This window comes from Struthio camelus, chromosome 18 (genome assembly GCF_040807025.1).
Source record: "Struthio camelus isolate bStrCam1 chromosome 18, bStrCam1.hap1, whole genome shotgun sequence".
Taxonomy (NCBI): Eukaryota; Metazoa; Chordata; class Aves; order Struthioniformes; family Struthionidae; genus Struthio; species Struthio camelus.
In genome coordinates this window covers 7963871-7982329 of record NC_090959.1, presented here as the reverse complement: position 1 = coordinate 7982329, position 18459 = coordinate 7963871, and the positions used below count along the sequence as shown (strand labels likewise).

The 18459-nt window shown below is 56.6% G+C and overlaps 1 protein-coding gene and 1 long non-coding RNA gene across 2 annotated transcripts; one reads left to right on the top strand and one right to left on the bottom strand.

Moving 5' to 3' along the window:
* Nucleotides 1-3868: 3868 nt before the first annotated feature.
* LOC138061507 (uncharacterized) lies at nucleotides 3869-11228 on the bottom strand. Its single transcript, XR_011135311.1, has 3 exons — nucleotides 11159-11228; nucleotides 8822-8925; nucleotides 3869-6092 (listed from the first exon to the last, which is right to left on the bottom strand). It is a non-coding gene; the product is annotated as an uncharacterized lncRNA (long non-coding RNA).
* Nucleotides 11045-17879, top strand: KCNK15 (potassium two pore domain channel subfamily K member 15). The gene is made up of 2 exons (XM_009671173.2): nucleotides 11045-11387; nucleotides 14951-17879. Exons 1-2 carry the CDS (start codon nucleotides 11105-11107, stop codon nucleotides 15862-15864), a joined length of 1197 nt encoding a protein of 398 aa, XP_009669468.2. The 5' UTR covers nucleotides 11045-11104; the 3' UTR covers nucleotides 15865-17879.
* The last annotated feature ends 580 nt before the right edge of the window (nucleotides 17880-18459 follow it).

Sequence of the window (18459 nt, the reverse complement as noted above, 5' to 3'; positions counted from 1 at the left end):
ATGTGGTGAATGTACCTGGGACTGGGTGCTGCTGGTGAATATCTTACCGAAAGAGAGAATCTGACTCTTCGTTATGTTATGCAGGGTTTTGGCATCTGGGAGACCAGCTGGCTTGCTAAAAAAAGCAAATCACATAAATCGAGTAACATTTAATGCGAACGCGTGAGGCCTTCAGTCTAATATTATTTCTGCAAGCCAAGCAGTTATAAATAGGTGACGGCGCCTAACTTGGGACCTGAGTGGAAGAAGGGCTAAGGAGTTCACCGGCCGCTCGACCGCCACCATGCCGCACCGCTTGCAGCCTAACGCGTGCCTGTATGAGCACAGCGGAGCAACCGTGGCTGCGGCTGCAGACAGGGTTTTGTCCTAGAGCGCGCGGCGGGCCCAGCCTTAATACTGCCGTAGCCAGCGGTGGGGAGAAAGGCCTGGAGGTGCGGAGATGGAGTGGTCCCCAGGGAGATGGGGCTGGGGCAGCTGTTGGAAGGAGGTTCCCGGGGAGGTGGTAACCGCCAGGCAAAGCCCAGGCCCCGGCTGCTGCGTCCGTGGGAGCTGCAGGGCCTCCCCGCGGAGGAGGACACGGCACAGCGCAGGGATGGGCTGGTTCAGGCTGTCCCTCTGGCTCCAGTACCACGCAGAGGACCTCCAAGGACGGGGTATGGATTGACGCCGTCCCGCCCGTCTGCCTTTGCTCTCTGACGCAGCGGTGCCGTTTGGCAGCGGGGAGCGAAGGAGAACGGGATACGACAGCTCCCAGGCATCTTTTTCCAGCGCTGACCACTGTGCAGCCCCCTTGTGCCCCCAGGTCAAGCCCGCTGAGGGTGAGCAGCTCGGCAGCAACGTCTTGCAGCGTCCTATTGCAACCTGAGCCTCATCCGAGCTCGGCCCTTCGCTCGGGCCAGCGAGGCGAAGGGAGCTGCTCCGTCCACGGTGCTGGCCCGGAGCAGAGCTGCGTTGGTGGTGATGCCAGGAGCGAGGCCCTCTCCCTGAACGAAGCATTATTTGGACTTAATTGGTGATAACTGCTGGCTGTGAGTGATACAGGCAGCCTGGTTGTGTGGGAAAATTCCTCTATAAGACAGGGTGCAACTGAGGAAAGCAATGCGCAGAGGGCAACGTGCTGCCCGTGCAGAGAGTCTGGAGGTGACAGGGCGCCCCACAGCAAGCCCCAGGGTTGCACCCCCGGGGGCTGCCGCACAGCTGGGCATGTCTGAAGCCCCGACGGCATGCTCTGTCCCTGGTCGTGTCTGCAATCTGCAGCAGGAGGCTGAAGCCTCCAGGGGATTCCTGGCAGAAAGCCCTTTTCCATGGGCAAAGCAGAAACACGAGTCCCGTCCCGATAGCCACTGCCACAGTGCCCAAAGAGGGGAGGTGGGGTGAACATCTGCCACATTAGCTCCAAAGCCACCTGCCCAGTAGAGAGCCAAATGGCACAAGATGCACAGCGAAGGCCTCCACGGGCTCTGTGGGCTGAACCATTAGGGGGAAGTCTGTGTCAAAACCTGCCTGCTCTTGGGGATGAGCACGACCCAGCTCTAGGCAGCTGGCTTTTGTGGCCACAGCTGGCGGTGGAGGAGACAAATCTCTCAGTAGGTGTGTAGCTATCCCCCCTCCTTGCTATACCTCCAGTTTATAACTCCTCATGCCCAGACTGACCTCGATAGCTTTCTTCAGCCCCAAAGGCAGCAAACTCAGCAGCATGACCATGGGTAGGACTGGAAGGCAAGGGGAGTTTTTATTTTCCTTTCCAGTGCCAGATGGGTGAGAATCACAGGGTGTGCTTCATGGGTGAACCTCAATAACAGACTCAGCCTGGAAATATGGGGCAAAATCCCCTTCCAGAGAGCCGTGGTGGCACATTCAGCAACGGCGGCTGGTGAAGGGCAAGCTTCTGCTCGTGGGGACCTGAGGAAAGGGTTGCGAGAAGTGACACAGCACATGAAATAGTGACGGACTTGCAGTCCCGTCTGTTTAGCACACACTCGCCTCACAAAGCGGTTCAGCCGCCGGGAGAACCTGGACCAAAGGTGCATGGGTATTTGGTGGCTACAAATCACAGACTGTGGGATGGCTGGTAGCTCTCAATCCTCTCATATAAAGGGGACAGCTCAAGTGTGGTTCATAAGCCAGAAATTCAGAAACAGCCAGGCTTTGCCACCTGGGTCTATTTGGAAGGGTCATGCTGGGAATACCCAAATGAGCATCATCTCCTTTTGCTGTTCAGCGCCTCAGCTCCCACCCCAAGAGAGACTTAAATATGAGACTTTAAAGTTAGCTAAACGTTTCTGACCTCAGAGAAGCCTCAAACTCATGTTCCTGTCTAGCTCAGGTGGTTTGCCTGCCTCTAGGCTGCAAAAGCCTAGTTGTAATTTGATTCCCTATAACTGATTCATGGCAGATGTGGAGCCCTGATGCTAGGGACAGCTGTGATTTTTATGCTGCCATTTGCTGTGCTCCAAGGACCCTGCACAGCGACTGAGCATGGCTGGAGAGACAGGGCCAGGGCTGGAACACAGCACAGACAGCTGGGCCAAGCAAAAACAGGAACATCTTTGCATTTGCAATTCAGAGAGGATGTGTCTCATCCCTCCGATTCATCCTTCCAGAGAAAAGACTAGAGAGAAGCAGCTGGAAAATATCTGCACACAAATAAGACTTAGTAGAATTTGCAGTTTTGGAGTAGAGGAAAAAATGTGGCCCCCAACACAGTGCCTCCACTGCAAGATAGAACAGGTATTCCCATTTTATTTTATTCATTCCCCACCAGCAACCTCCTGTGCCCGCAGGTAGGGAGCAGCCTGGGAGAATTTTCACAGGGCAATTCACAACTTCCTCAGCTGGGAAATCGCTTGTGGCCCTGGGACCTGAGCCACTGGGGCTGGCGGTGCTGGCGATGGGGACCAGTCTGTGGAGCACCGCTAGCAGGGAAAGAAAAACTCAACTTGCTGGAATCATACACAGGCAGCATCGAAAGAAGCTGGGACCTGCTGTAATCCAGGCAGGCTGGGAAATGCAGTCAGTTTAGCAGGATGGTGCTTGTTCCCTGGGCTTCAGCTTCAGCTGGCAGAGCAGGAAGAGACAGGCTGATTTTTACTATTGGATGCGCTTTTCCCCAGCTGAGGTTCTGGGGCCTATTTGTTTCCCAGCAACTTATTAGCATCAAAACAAGCCATTTGCTGCCAACTATCTGCTCTGGAAGTGAAGCTCCAGGGGCAGCAGCGGGACTGCTGCGGTCCTGCACCAGGGATTCACCAGCCCTGGCTGAAGGCCTGACTCAAGCCTCAGCCAAAGCCTCTGCTCAGCTCGCCGGCGGGCCTGGGATGCTGCGTCCTTCCTTCAGCCACGCACATGCACACAAACACACGCACGTGTACACACAGGCATGCTGTGCCGGGGCTGGGAGCGGGCTGCGGCTGCGGCCGGGAGGACCGCAGAAATGCTAGCACTGCCTTCCTGCTCCGCTGAGCCCTGTAGGTCCAGGCTGTTCCCTGCCGGCTGCTGGGGGACCTGTTTCTCTGCACTATCAATTCCTGCTCTGCTAGTCCATGCTGTGCATGGGGATCTGGGCATCACGGGGATGAGCTGAGCAGGGTCCTCCCTCCCTGCCCGGGGCTCTGGCCACATGTGGTGCTTCCCAGAGAAAAGAGAAGTTTTTGGAAATTTTTGGTGAAGGAGAACAAGCCCATGTTTCTCCTGGCACCATTGCTAGGTTATTGCACAAGCAGCCACACCAGTGTGAAGCATCTGCATCTCCAGCAGCTCAAATAAGCCTTGCCCAGCACTGCTGGAGCAACCAGTCAGACTGATGCAAAGAGCTGGCAGTACCTTTTGTTTCCTGAATAAACTCGTCATGGCTTTTCTTTCTAGGGCAGAGCAAGCTGAATACTCAGACCGTGCTGCAGACCCATGCTGGGCTGTGCTGGAGCAACGCTGACGGAGCTGATCCCGGCACCAAGGGCTGGGACTCTAAATACAGAAATTGCACGAGGACAGTTGACTCCTGCCCCCTCACCAGCAGATCTGCTGCTCCACGTTAAGGCTGTTCACATCAATGTGGAGTCCGGGGAGACCAACGCGACGTGATGCCTGCAGATCTTCCCTCCTGAGTACAGTCATGAGCTGGAACGCGGTAGCAGGAATGGCAGAGGGTGGTTTACAGCAGCATGGCGGGAGCAAAGCCTTTGGGAAAGGCATCAGCGCACCCCGGGCTCTCGTGCAGCGGTGGGACCGGGGGCTGTACCAGATCAGCTTGTGGAGGCTGCTCCGACGTGTGCAAGCCTCCACGGCCGCAGGGCAGGCTGCACCCAGAGGTGAGCATAACCACCAGGTGACCGTGCAGCAGCCGTGCAGATGAGGCATTCACCTGGGGACACGGGTCTTCAAAGCATAGCCAGAATGACTCCAAATTGGGAATGGTCTAAGGGAGCCCTCCCTTAGGAGCGCTCCCCTCCCTCCGGCCCTTTCGCCTGCGTGGACCCGCAGAGGTGACACTAGCGAGCAGCCCCAGCTCCTGACTCCTGTCGCTCCTGGGCATTCGGCGTCGGTGCTGGCGACACTCGTCCTCAGAGCGAGTGGCCCATGCTGGAAGCCCCAGGAGCTGCTGGCCATGGGGATGTGCAGGGGATTGATAAGAAGGCAGCATGCCACAAGCCCTCAGGAACATTTCTGGGCGGCCCTGAGGCTGTCATCGAGCGGTGAGCGCTGTGTGCCGGCACAAGGGGACAGGGCTCGCCGCCGCATGGGGCACCGCTTTGCATTTGATCTCTTTGCCATCCAGGGGGTTGCAGCCCCATGATGGCACCAAAGCCACTTGGGGCCGCAGCGGAGGCTCCTGGCGGGGGCAGGCGTTCGGGAGCGGATGCCATGTGGGTTATGCTTGTCCCGCTCTGGAATCGTCCGTCATCTCGCAGCGTCCCGTGGAAACCCTCGGCAGCTCAGGGCCTCTCCCGCCTCCCACCGTGCCCGGCAGTCCGGCGGTCCAGGGGAGCAGCTGCCGGTGGGGCGTGCGCCAGGAGAGCCGCACATACTTGCAATTCATTCCCAGAGCCTTTGGCCCCCCACCCTTGACCCTCCTGGCAACCCCGCGGTCTGCGATCCCTCCAGCAGGGAAGTCATTTATAGCACGGCGGCGGAGCGCACCGCGCGGGCGCTCCGGAGCCGCCCCGGCTCTGCATTTGGCCAGGGGCTCGACGTGGCTGTGTTTCTATGGAGAACGGGATGTCCTGGCCGCGACAGCGTGTCTCCAGGCGAACCTTCCAGGGAAGCAAAGGCTTCACAGGCGCTTTCCCAAAGGCTCTGACCTCCGTCCGTCCCCGTCCGGCAGCTCCCAGCAGGGTCAGCTCTCCTCGGCGCCGGCGGCAGCGCCACCGAGCCTCTCGCCCCCAATCTGAATTGAAAAATGCTCAGTCTGAATTTGCTTGTTAGCTCTGATCTAACAGGTTCTCAGCAAATATTCCCACAAGTTATTAAGCAAGGGTTGTTTTTTATTATTATTTTATTTTATTCGATATATGAAAGCCAGAATCCTCAAAACAAATAGATGAACCAATTAAAGCGACTGAGATCGAAAACTTGCTAAAGCAGAGCAGCACCTTTGGTTGCAATCCAGGCAGTTTATGGCAGGTACTTTGTGTCTGGCTGACATTCAGCTGACAGCTTTCCAAGCATATAAAAACCTTATTAGGCTGAAAATAGAGTTTGTGATCATAAAATGTCAAGAGCGCTGCCACTGCTGTCAGCATTTCCAGCCCTGGTGCGCTCCAGGTAGGACGCCCGTCAGCTCGGGCTGCCGGGGGTGCAGAGCTCGGGAGGACGGGGCTGCGTGGCCCCTTGCAGAGGGACCACTTGGCTGGTGGCACCTTCCAGGGGTGGGTGGCCGAGGAGCAGGTCTGCCCGCGTGAGCGCCCTGCCCTGCTCCCTGGGATGGGCTGTGCTGTGCTGCTGCAGCGTCTGTGAGATGCCAAGGCGTCAGGAGGGGGCACAGCCGACGTTTAGCATGGGTGGCCAGGCAAGGTGGGGGGCGACGGTCCTCCAGCGCAAATGCCCTGGGGTTTGATCTCTGCAAGCCTTATCCATGTTGATCGCTCAGAGGCAACCTGCATTTGCAAAGAGTTGATATCCAGCGCTTTATTAATTCACTCGCTGAGTTTCCAGATTGTGGCACAGAGAAAAGTGCCTGCAGCCTCCGAAGACTTGGGGAGAGACACAGCAGGGGAAAGCTGTGAGCTTGCGGGTGAAACTCAGGCAGCTGGCGGGGCATCCTGGGGCACCAGAAATCCCTGCCCTGAGCTAACCCCAGAGCAAATCTCTGCCAGAGCTAGAAGCAAAGAGGGTGGGAGCTGCTGGTAGCCCAGAGCATGGCCTGCAGGACAGAGGCAGGTTAGGCCTGGCTAGCGGCAGGTGGGATATAAGATATTTTACAGGAAGATTAATGCAATCATGGGGCAGAAGCAAATGTTAAGTCTGGGTTCAGCCAGGGACACTGTCTTCAGACAAGGGCATCCCCCGGCCCCTCGAGCGGAGCAGAGGGATCGCTTCCATCCGTCAGCCCCCGAGCAGCTTCACGGCCGGCGCGTGGCGGGGGACACTGGCCCGCAGCGCTTGGAGTTGCAGCCTCCTCTGGGCAGCTGCACTTTTACGATTATTCCTATCTCCGTATCTAATCCCTTTTAGAAATAAACCAATCTTCTGCTTTAATAATATCCTGTGGCATTGTGAGGCTATAATCTTGGTATTAAATGGCATTAAAGCCAGAATAGCTAAAGAAAAACATCTATTTGTTCTTTAAAAATAACCGAAAGAAGCAGAGCATGCCACAATGGGTCTGTGAGCCATTGGGTCGGAGAGCTGCAACACCTCCCTGACAAAATCAGCGCCAGGGACGGCACCTGATGGAGCCAGATCCCAGCCCCGGTTCGAGGGTGCAGTGCAGTCGGCAGCCGGGACGGCCGTGTCGGCGGTGCAGAGCGAGGGTCCCAGCTACGCCGTGCCAGCCCGGCTCGGGGCCACCCCGGCTGCGCTGAGCCCGGGCGCCCGGAGCCACCGCCGCAGCCCACGAGCTGCCGCCGGCCCCCGTGGGCATCCTTGAGTCGGGGACGGCAGATGCCGCCAGGGCAGGGCAGATGCTTCTTTCAGTTCATTAAAACCAGAAAAGCCTTTTAATAGTTTTCCCACCAGCCTAGAATTATTAGATGTGGGCCAGTTAGACACATTAATTGGACACTGCTTTAAACATAGGTGAGGTCTGACTTTGTTTACCAGCCTCCAGGAAGTAGGATGTTTCTCAAAGTTCACCCTAAAATGTCCGAATAAACAAGGAACATTTGTTCCCAGTCACAAGCACCTTGCAACAAAAATACATCACTTAGACTTCTATTTTATTTTCGGAGCTCTTGCTTTCTTTCTGCCTCCCCATGCAATAAAAATGAGACATTTAATCTCATAATGCAACTCCTTGCTGGAAATCAATGATAATGTACATTATCTTGCTGGGTCTGATCCTGCAGATCCTGCATGACCTTATTCAAGAGCAGGAAAGTCAGTGGAAAGCCAAAGGTTGAACTGAGTGAGCCTCACGGTGGGTTCAGTGTGAAATTTCCATCAGAATCCAAAGGGATCGCACTGCACAAAACCTGCTGGACACCATTTCATCCAGATAATGCCCTCGTGCTCACTGCACGCAGAAAAAAGAAATGCATGATCACAGAGGCTGCACAGCATGCTGGTTTCACTATTTTTTTTAATAAAGCCTATGACGCCATCCAAAAGCCGCTGCTGGGTACGTTACTGCCTGCACATTCCTGGGTTTGTTATGATTGGCTTCGTTATTGCAGGGTTTCTCATTGTGAGATTGATCCTGCCACCCTTGTTCCTTCTGAGAAGTACTTACTCCGCAGGGACCTGGGACCTGCATGTGGGGTGGCCCAATGCAAACCCCAAGAGAAGAAACCAGCGAGGTGCCAAGCTCATGTCGGAGTGATCAGCAGCAGTTTCACTATGCCCATTGCTGAATGAGACCCTCTTCTAACACTACGGTGTTGCGGCCTTCCCCTTCTCCAGGAAAACATGTGCCCGAGACTCTTTAACTCCCTGTGCAACCAGAAAAGGTCACAACAAGGGAAAAGCTGAGGGCAGACTATCACAAGACACTGCAAGGTGAAGATTTCTTTTGGGGGGTCAGGAGATGACCAAACCAGGTCAGAACTAGCAGAAACCAAGGCGAGGAAGGGCTGAGAGCCAACTGCACCGAGCGGGTGGAGATGCCCCCGGTCTCCAAACAGCCAAAGGCCCCAAACTTATACCTATCTTCCTCTTTTGTGTCTGGAGAGGATCTGCCCAGGTTTTGCACACCTGAACCTGCACTGGCACGTTAGCCCAAGTGCATGCAGCAGCTGGCTTTAGATAACACACTTGGCCTTAACAATCCAAATACCACCTGGGTTTTCAGGCTTTGACCTGTAGGGCACTGGGGACCCCAGAACCACTCCTAAAAGATGCGTAAAAGGCAACGAGTGGGTGTTTCAAATTGCTCCATGTGGACTCACACATCCACTGGAAAGTTTCCAGGTGACCACCAGCAGGCAAAAGGTTGAAAACCACTGGCCGAAAACGATAGTAGGTAGCCTTTTCAAACAAAAATCAGGAGCATCTCTCACATCCAATTGGAGGGAACAGCCAGGAATAGTTAAGCAAGGGGCCGGAGTAACATGTAGCAGATCATTGTGAAATCTGCTTTCTCTTTAGTAGAACCAATAGGATTTTAATCAGCAGCCCTGTGTCCTCTCTTCAAGGTAGGATTTCATTGCTGACCAGTGGAAAAAATCACCTGCAGTCGACCACCGGCATGTGACATGTATCTTCTCTAGCAGGCGGTCCCGATGCTGCTCTGGGGTCTGAGGTGTGACGAGATCCCAGCACACGTTAGCAGAGCTGCAAATGAGACCAGGGGAACATAAACCAGATACATCCCTCCAGCAGAGGCCTTGCCGCATGATTTAGGAGGCTGCAATCGCTACGGTGTCAAACAGCCTTCCACCGACAGCATTTACTGGCAGTAATGAATGTTGGAGCCCGTATTTTTTCTTCAATAACAACTCTCACTAATGGTGCTGGCACCGAGGCTTCGCAAGGAGGAGGGAAGTGGCAGGTGTCCAGGGCGAAAAAGAGGTCCCACTTATAGCAGGAAAGGACACTGGATCTTTAGCACTGGCCATGGAAACGCAGAAGCCAGGGCTGGCGGAGGCTTCGGGGGGTCAGTGAGCGATCCCCTGCTCCGGGAGGGCATCAGCTGTACCCCGAGCGCTTCTGGCAGACCTCTGCTTATCTTCTTTATAAACCCTCCCAGCAACGGGGCTGCCGCTATCTCCCCAAGCAATCTGTTCCAGTGTTTAACTCCCTGCACGCTTAGAAAGTTTTTGTTATGTCCAACCTAAGTCTCCTTTGCTGCAATTAAAGCCTGAAGTGCCCTGTCCTCTCCACAGGGAGAGCTAAGATGTCGTGAAGAGGGATTAAAGCCTGCTCTTCAGCTGGTTGGTTTGTTTTTTCTCTACCAAAGGAAGGAGAGTTTATTTCTTGAAGGAGATATTATCTCCTGCCACATACAACTCAGAGAATTATATTTCTATTTTTAAAAGTGAAACATATGGGTTACAGGAAAGCTCAGGAAACCAGAAATGAGAAACAGGGCCTTCTGCTCCGTGGGCTTCATCTCCTGTCACGGCTAACTTGACGTGAATAAAACCCACTGCATCTCACAGGTGACCTGAGCCCAGCGGGCCGGGGCAACCAGGCGGTCCCGGGCGGGTGCCACACAGCGCGTCGGCGCAGGGAAAGCCTCCGCTTGCGCGCGCACCGCGACACGTCCCTCGCCGCTGGCGGTGCGAAGCGGCACCTCCCCGCTCGGAGCGGGACGGAGCAGCAGGGGCGAGCGCCTGGGCTGCGGGCGCAGTCGTGGCCTGCGCCAAGCCAAAGGTGCCGCGGGGCGGGCAGCGGAGAGGCGGGCAGGCGACAGCGCCCACGGCACTCCTGCAGCCTGGGAGCCAACGGCCAGAAAGACGCGACGTGGGGCAAAGGGGCTGTTAGTAACGTCACTAGCACGGGACGAAGCGCAGCCCGGCTAGAACGGGCAGCTAAATGAGCGCGGCCACACGCAGAAAGGCCCTTGCGAGAGGCCCTCTTCTCCGCGGCTGCCGAGGTTGCGGGCAGGGGGCTGCCTTTCCTCGCGGTCCTCCCGGAGCTCCAGGATGAGCGGGATGCAGTGGGTCGCCCCAGGCCTGCCTCCCAGCCCCCTCGCCGGGGCCACCCCCTGTGAAGGACGGTGCTGCTGGAGCAGGGCCAGGCTCTTCGCTCCCTCCCGCTCCCCGGGCCCCTGCGAGGAGCGAGCGGAGGCCAGAGCTGCCTGCGCAGCGCCGTGCGCCTCCCCGCCGCTGCCGGCACTGCAGGGCAGTCCGGCCGGGCCCCCCCTGCCCCTGGGAGGCCTGCGGGAAGGGAGCACCGGGCGGCCCGAGCCCTCCTCCCGCCGCCCCGGCTCCCTGCTGCCTGCGGCGGGCTGGGGCCCGCAGCGCCGGGGCCGGGGGCAGGCAGGAGCCGCTGCCCGGTGCCCTGGGGAGCCGGAGCTCGGTGCGCGGCACCCGGCGCAGGCAGGAGCCGGTCTCGCTGCAAGCAGGAGCCGCTGCGCGGTGCGCGGCACCCGGCGCAGGCAGGAGCCGGTCTCGCTGCAAGCAGGAGCCGCTGCGCGGTGCGCGGCACCCGGCGCAGGCAGGAGCCGGTCTCGGTGCAAACAGGAGCCGCTGCCCGGTGCCCTGGGGAGCCGCTGCGCGGTGCGCGGCACCCGGCGCAGGCAGGAGCCGGTCTCGCTGCAAGCAGGACGGGTGCGCGGAGCCGGGGCCGGTGCGCGGTGCGCGCGGGAGGCGGCGCCCGGCGCAAGGGGGAATGGGCGCCCGGTGCGCGCAGGCGGCGGCGCGCGCGGGCGGCGGCGGCGGCGGGCGGCGGCGGCGGCGCGGGGCGATGCGCGGCGGCGGCGGCGGCGGCAGCGCGGCGGGGCCCGCGGGGGGCGGCGGGCGCGGGGCCATGCGGAGCCCGGGCTGAGGCGCCGCGGCCGCCCCTCGCCATGAAGCGGCAGAACCTGCGCACGGCCGCGCTCATCCTCTGCATCTTCTCCTACCTGCTGGTGGGCGCCGCCGTCTTCGATGCGCTGGAGTCGGAGGCGGAGAGCGGCCGCAAGCGGCTGCTGGAGCAGAAGCGCGGCGAGCTGCGGAGGAAGTACCGCTTCTCGGCCGACGACTACCGAGAGCTGGAGCGGCTGGTGCTGCAGGCCGAGCCGCACCGCGCCGGGCGGCAGTGGAAGTTCGCCGGCTCCTTCTACTTCGCCATCACCGTCATCACCACCATCGGTGAGTGCGGGCACCCCGCTGTGCCGCCCTGAAAGCAGCCTCCCCGCATCCCTGCCCCTGCAAATCCCTGCACCCCCAAATCCCCATATCCCCACATCTCTGCACTCCCAATTCCTTGCACCCCTGCATTCCCAAATCCCTGTATCACCACATCTCTATACCCCCAATTCCCTGCACCCCTGCATCCCCAAATCCCTGTATCCCCACATCGCTGCACCCCACACTCCTGAAGCCCCGAAATCCCCCATCCCTGCACCCTCCTTGCCTCCAGGTGCCCCAGGACAGCCCAGAGGGCTTGGCTGCGTGGGAAAGGCAGATCTCGCCCATACAAGGCTGGGGTGTCGCTTCATGCCAGCCCCTGGGCTGACCTGGCAGGACCCCAGGGCTTGGCAGCCTGCGCTGAGAGAGACAATTCGTGGGCAGGCTGGGGGCCACCCCGTTCTGGGGGATTCAGAGGTGCTGCAACGGCTGGACGTGCACGCTGTCCCAGCAAGGCGGCAGCACGCAGAACTTCTGCGAGCGCCTTCATGGCAGGGAGCTGCAGAAGTTGGCTGGGGTGCAAGAGAGCTGAGGTGGGAGCCACGCTCGTGCTCTGCATGGCGTTGTGCCGATGCGTGCACTGCTGTGCAGAGTTCTCCGAGCGGAGCCAGCAAGCTTGGCTGAAGAGCTGGCCAAGAAGCGTTGGCCTCACTGACAGCGCAAAACTCCGGATGTTTTTCTGCACCAGACCTGCTTCAGGGAGCCAGGACAGCCACCACGACACTGAACCTTGCTCTGTCCGCACGGGAACCCTCAGAGAAATGGCTGTGAATTAACCTTGGAAGGGAATGATTGAATTGCATTAAGTTCCCATGTAGGTGCACTTACCCAGACCAAGGCCCAGCCTTGATTTGATTTGCCCTCTTCTATTTTGGAAGAGAATGAAACTAAATTGAATAAGGATTGTTTTAATTCTAGAAGAGATTAGCCACATGGGTGTTTAACATGGTTTAATTAAACCACTTTTATTAATCCATGCGCCTCGAGTGTCCCGTGTGGGCAGGCAGCCCTTGGGAGCCCATGCTTGTGGCAGTCCTTGTACCGTGATTTCAGCGAGCAGATGTGTTTTGGAGGCAGGAACCCTGAGGCCAAATCCTGGCCTTTTCCAGCTAGCGGCTGACTGGCTGCCTCCTTGTCTGTAGGACAGGGATTAGCCCTAAGGAGGGGCTTGGAACGGATAGAATATATCTAGTAGCTGAAAGCACCGTATTTCAGGGCATGGGCAACCAAGGACTGGTGGGATCAACTGCATGGTGTTGTCTGGGGATAAGAGGTGGCACTTGGGCAGCTCCCTGCAGTTGCCTGCAGGTGCAACCCCGGGAAAGCGGTTTGTATGCCCACACTCAAAGTGGTGTGGGGTTTGTGCTGTTGCTAACGCGTGCAGCCAGGAAACGGGGATGGAGTCAGGGCACGTTTAATGCAATACCCCAGCAGTAAGGTAAGACGAATGACTTCAGCAAAAATCCCCATCATCTCATGACAGGTTATGGCTTCATTTACATTATTTTTCAGTTGACTGTGACAAATATGATTGTTAAGCATATCACACACACCGTGCAATAAATATTTCAGCCCAGATGCCATATTTCTTAGACACTGGCACATCAGCTCTCTTTAAATGGGGCTGTGCTCTGTATCTCAGGTTTACCATTAACGTAGCTGTGTTTACTCTTTCTAATTCCCTTTGTCATTCTGAAAGCATCAGTCATACGCTCTTTCAGGAGTCTCTCAGGATAAAACAGCTATTTTTCCACTTACCGCTCTTCTGGATCATTATTTACCTCCTTATTGCTCTCGTATTTTCCCATGTCTTAGGACCTGATAACTGTGATCAGTTATTAGGCTAAGGATCTGATTGGGGATTTTTTTGCCACTGCAGTCTTATTTCTGCTCTGTGTTCTGTGAAATGTGGCATGCAGGAATTAAGTTTATCATTTTTGATTGCCAGGCTTTATAAACACGCACAGCAATTAGAAACTGTTTCCCCCTTGCATTTGCAGTTGTGAGCGTAGCGTATTTGAGGGTAACGCTGTGCTCTGCCTCTTGGCTCTGTCCAATTGAAAGAATTTCCTGGAGTGGGAGGTGTGCTTGAGAGCGCGGGACAACGCATTAATCATCCTCTGCTCTTTCCATCGCTGCATGCTAACAGTTTCCCTAAAAGTCCTGGAAATCCACTGTCAGCAGAGGCAGAGGTGTAGCCAAGTCATAACTTTGAATGAAACCAAGAAATAAAAAGAATGCGTTTTTTCCATGTTCTTCATGCAAAAATCACATGAACACAAGGAAGACGTGAAATGTAAAATAGCCGCTTGCAAAAGGCCACACAGCAGTGCGGGAAAGAGCCTGCTTCACGCCCTGCTGGGTGAGCTGGTGGTGCCTGCGGACACGTTCAGAAAGGAAGTTTCCATCCCTGTAGTTTCTCATATAAAGAAAGGATCGGCTGCCTCCTCCGCTACCCCCACGCAGCGCGATGCTGCATGACTCCCTTGCACTGAGTTAGTTACTCATCCGTTTAGGTCAGAAGCCACCAATTTCACTTAAGCTTATATAATTAAGACAGGTGGGTGCAGAATCACCAAAGTCCGGAAGATTGCAGTGAATACTTCATTACGACTCAGGGTAATTGTGTGAGTCCTTGAGTCACAGCTCTGAAACTCAGAACAAGATGGGGAAATTAAAACTCAGAAAGGGATTTGAGGAGAATGGGAGATGTTCTCTCCTTTTCTCTGGTCTCTAGGACAAGGCTGCTGACAGAGCTGCAGTGGAGTAAATACTTCATTGTGTTTAAAACAGTACAACCTCCCCTCCCCCACAATGAAGATGTTCAGCAGTACTTTATGTCTGTCTCTTCTTGCACTGATGCTGGAAAAGATCAGAAGTTGCTCTGCACAACCTGCTTCTGCAGGGACTGGCCCTGTAGCTCCTGTCCAACAGGCCACGTAACAAACTATCACACAGCTAAGAGTTGAAGATGCATGCTACACGGGAGGGCCAAGGGGGCAAGGGAGGTGACCATGATTCTGCAAGGGCACCTGTGGGAGGGATTGGGTTGGATGGGTGCCTTTGCCACAGGATGACCTATGCTGAAGGTCTCCACATCTTACGCTGCCCTTTTCCTCCCCCCAGGCTGGGAAGTCAGATTACCCTGCAGATCCTGTGCCAGCATGGCCTCGTTGCCCCTGCATTGCTTGTGAGCTGCAGACGGCTTGCAGACCCCAAGTCCAGCTCTAATTTCCATGACCCCATACAGGCTCAAAGACTATTAGGACAGTAACTTTGCTCTCTAGAGACCAAAAGAGGTTCTATCCATATGACACTAAGATCTGCTGTCATCCAAAATGATGTGGCTTCCCGTGGCCCCATTAGCATCAGCTGGAGGACTGCAAATCTGTTCATGATTTATTTTCTTCTATTTTCCCCTCTTCTTCGTCTGCTCCTCTCAGCAGAGGTGGTTACCCGATCCGGGGTAGCATTTCTACATGCAGATATGGGGTTGATGCCTGCCTTTCCTCTTTGCTTTGCAGGCTATGGACATGCTGCCCCGGGCACCGATGCTGGCAAGGTTTTCTGCATGTTCTACGCGATCCTTGGCATCCCCCTCACGCTGGTTATGTTCCAGAGCCTGGGGGAGCGCATGAACACCGTAGTCCGGTTACTGCTCAAGAAGATAAAGAAATGTCTAGGCATGAGGACAACCAACGTCTCCATGGAAAATATGGTCTTAGTCGGCTTTCTCTCTTGCATGGGGACCCTGTGCATCGGCGCAGCAGCTTTCTCTTATTTCGAGGGCTGGACGTTCTTTCACGCCTATTATTACTGCTTCATCACCTTGACCACTATCGGCTTTGGAGACTTTGTGGCTCTGCAGAAGAATGAAGCTTTGCAAAAAAAGCCCCCGTATGTGGCCTTCAGCTTCATGTACATCCTGGTGGGCCTGACTGTCATAGGCGCCTTCCTTAACTTGGTGGTGCTGAGGTTTCTGACGATGAACTCAGAGGATGAGCGGCGGGATGCTGAAGAGAGAGCATCCCTGCGGAGAGCCAGGAACAACATCCACCTGAAACCGAAGGAGGACAACCAGAGCAACAACGCTATTTTTCTCCCTGTTGAGGACAGGACAAGCCAGATGAACCTCATCCCGCTGATCCAGGAAGATGTGGAGAGACAGCGGCGCCAGTCCGCCAACTCGACCACCAAGGTCCCCTCCTTCTGCACATGCCTGTGCTACAGACCTCAGCTGTGCGGCAGTCCTGTGCCCTCCCACCCCGAGACCCTGAGCTGCCACACCAACCCCATCTATTACAACTCAATTTCCTACAAAATCGATGAGGTCTCCCTGAGTACGAGGGGGCAGACCGGCTCTTCCCCGGGGAGCACTTTATCATCCAACAGCCCTCACTGCCGGCAGCACCCCCGCCCGCGCAGGAAATCCATCTAGGAACGCATGCTCCAGGCGGGGTGCGTGCTGAGCCGTATTCAGCTACTCAAGTCATATTTTGATGATAAATTATTAACTGAGAAGTCGGGTCACTCTTACTGCTCTCATTTCTTCTCTTCCACTCCCTTTTCAGCTGGCTTCAGCTCCTGTGGCAGCCCAGCTAGGCACAGGGGCCGGCAGGATCCCTCAAACCCTGTTGATAAATAATCATTCCTTTTTGCAGAGGACTAAGTGAACTGAATTACAACACATTGTTAGTTTTCTTTGCTTTTTTACCCCGAATTGATCCAAGCATTTGGCTCTGGCAAGAGGCCCCCACCCGATGTGGGATCCAGGACAGTTGTGGGTTTGCTTTCAAACCTCCCCACTCCCGAAACCGCAGCATTGCTGCCCCACTCCATGCCTGCCCTTTGCACTAACCTTAACCCTGGGTCACTACCAGCATAGGACTCTAGCAACACAGGCTGAACTACACTTGCTGAGAGTGCTTGCAAACGAAGCCAGTATTAGCGAGCCCTCCAGGGACAAAGATGCTCCAGCAAATTGTCCACCCTGCGTTGGGTGCAGGTAAGGCAGGGCCATGTTTGCAGCCGGGCAGCGAGGAGGGGAATGGGGCAGCCGAATGGCCGTGGGGTGGGCAGTGTGTGGGGCAGATAGGGCAAGGACGGGCCATGGGGCCTGGCACAGCCTGTGGGGGCAGTTTTATAGCACTATATCTCCTGTGACCTGTCTCTCCCCAGATCTAAGTTCAGGGCCTGTGTTTGGCTTAATGCATTTGAAACCACTTGCACTGGGCTCCATATGCTCACTTGCTTATCTCTCCAGCTCCTCTTACTCCTGCTTTTGGCAGGTCTCCCAATCAGGCTGCAGTGCCCCATTCACCGGAGAGCCCTGCATCCCACTTCAGGGTAGGGGTGGCTGAACTCCTGCAGCCAAGCCAAGCCATAGCCCTCCTCTGTAATGAGCCCAGGCTGTGCCAGGGACACAGCACCAGGGAGGTGTCCCTGAGCTATATAAAGCCACCTGCAAAAGGTTTGGCCCCGATTAGATCGTTAGCTAGAATCACCATCTCCTTCACCACCTGCATCTGACCCCCTCCCTGCCTCTGCTACCCCTGGTCGCGCGGGGGCTTGCTGGAGATGGGATGACCCCTCCTCTGTGCGGTGGACCAGGCAGGGGACTGGGCTCTGGGGCGTCCCGAGAGCCTCCTGGCCAAACTGTCCTTCACGGGGCTCCTCCTGCAGGGAGCCCTGGCACGGCACAGCCCTTTCTGGGTGACAACCACAGCCGGGAGCCATCGACGCCGCAGGACCCCTGTAACCGGGACCTCCTCTCGCCCCTCCTGCCCGTTCCTGCAAGCTGCCCCTTCCCCTGCCGAGCTAGAGAGGCTGCTGGCTCCCTGCCTGCCCCGCCGGCAGCCTCCGTCCAGCTCCTCGCTGCTCGGCCTCCCTACAGAGGTGAAGGGGGGAAAACTTTGCAAAAGGTGCAGGTGCCCGAAACCCAGAGGCCTTCGCCCTCCGGTCTGGGCCAGCAGCAGGGGCTCAGGTGGCTCGGGCGCATCCCAGGCAGTTCAGCAGAGGTCCTGCTGTCACCTCTTCTGGGCTCTCCTTCCCCAAATACCTCTCCTCCCTCCTAGAGCTCTTTTTTTGCCCTCTGTTTAGGAGGAGTCTGGCTGGGACGGGCAGGTCTGGCGCGTGGGAGCCGGAGGGGGAGCGTGCCCCGGCCGTGAGTCCCTGTTTCCCGTGGCCCCTTCACCTCCCATGTGGCACGTGCTCATCCTGGACTCTGGCAGCAGGAGAAACTCCCTTTCACTTTTTTCCCTGATAGAGGGATGTTTTCACTCTTAGTTCCACCTAAAGGACCCCCAGATGTTTTTTTTTTCTGGGAGGAAAATCCCCTTTGCCCAGCGGGGAGGGTGTCCAGAGCGCCAGCATTGCGAAGGCCTCACAGCAGGCTTTACCTTTTGCTCTCTATCTTCTTTTTGTTCTGGGAAATTTAATAAAAGGTGAAACTAGCTGGTGGCGGTTGATTGTTTGTGGAGCGATGCGTCTGGGTCCCAAATCCCAGCCCCTGCCCCGGCGGCTCTCCTGCTGCCTGGCCCCCGTTGGACCCCTGCCGGGAGGTGACGACCATGACCCTGTGCGGGAGGTGTTTAAAAATCTCAGTCCTGGCTATTTCCAGGGATGTTTGGGCACCCCAGAGCTGGGAACAGGCTATTTCCCGTCGGGGGTCACGTCTTTGCATCCTCTGCGGAGACCCTGGGCTCGCTTTGTGGTGCTTTGGGCCCCCCCCCCCCCCCCCGAGGCAGCTGTGGGCTTTGATTGCACCCTAAATCTGTGCAGGCTCGTTACAGCTGGGCCTTTCTTGTTCCACTCTAGGAAATGGTGGGGAGAGGGTGCTTTGGGCTTCACAACGGCGATGTCCGAGCAGGTGAATAAAGGGATGGGCAGCAGCTCTGGTCACCGAGACGGCTGGCAGGAAAGGAGAGCAGCGGCGGAGGCGCAGACCCCGGCTGGGGCTGCTGCGTGGCCGGGGCCAGTGAAGGGGGTCCTTCCTAGCGCCACTATTTGGGGAGCCGCTCCCCGGTGCGGCCGC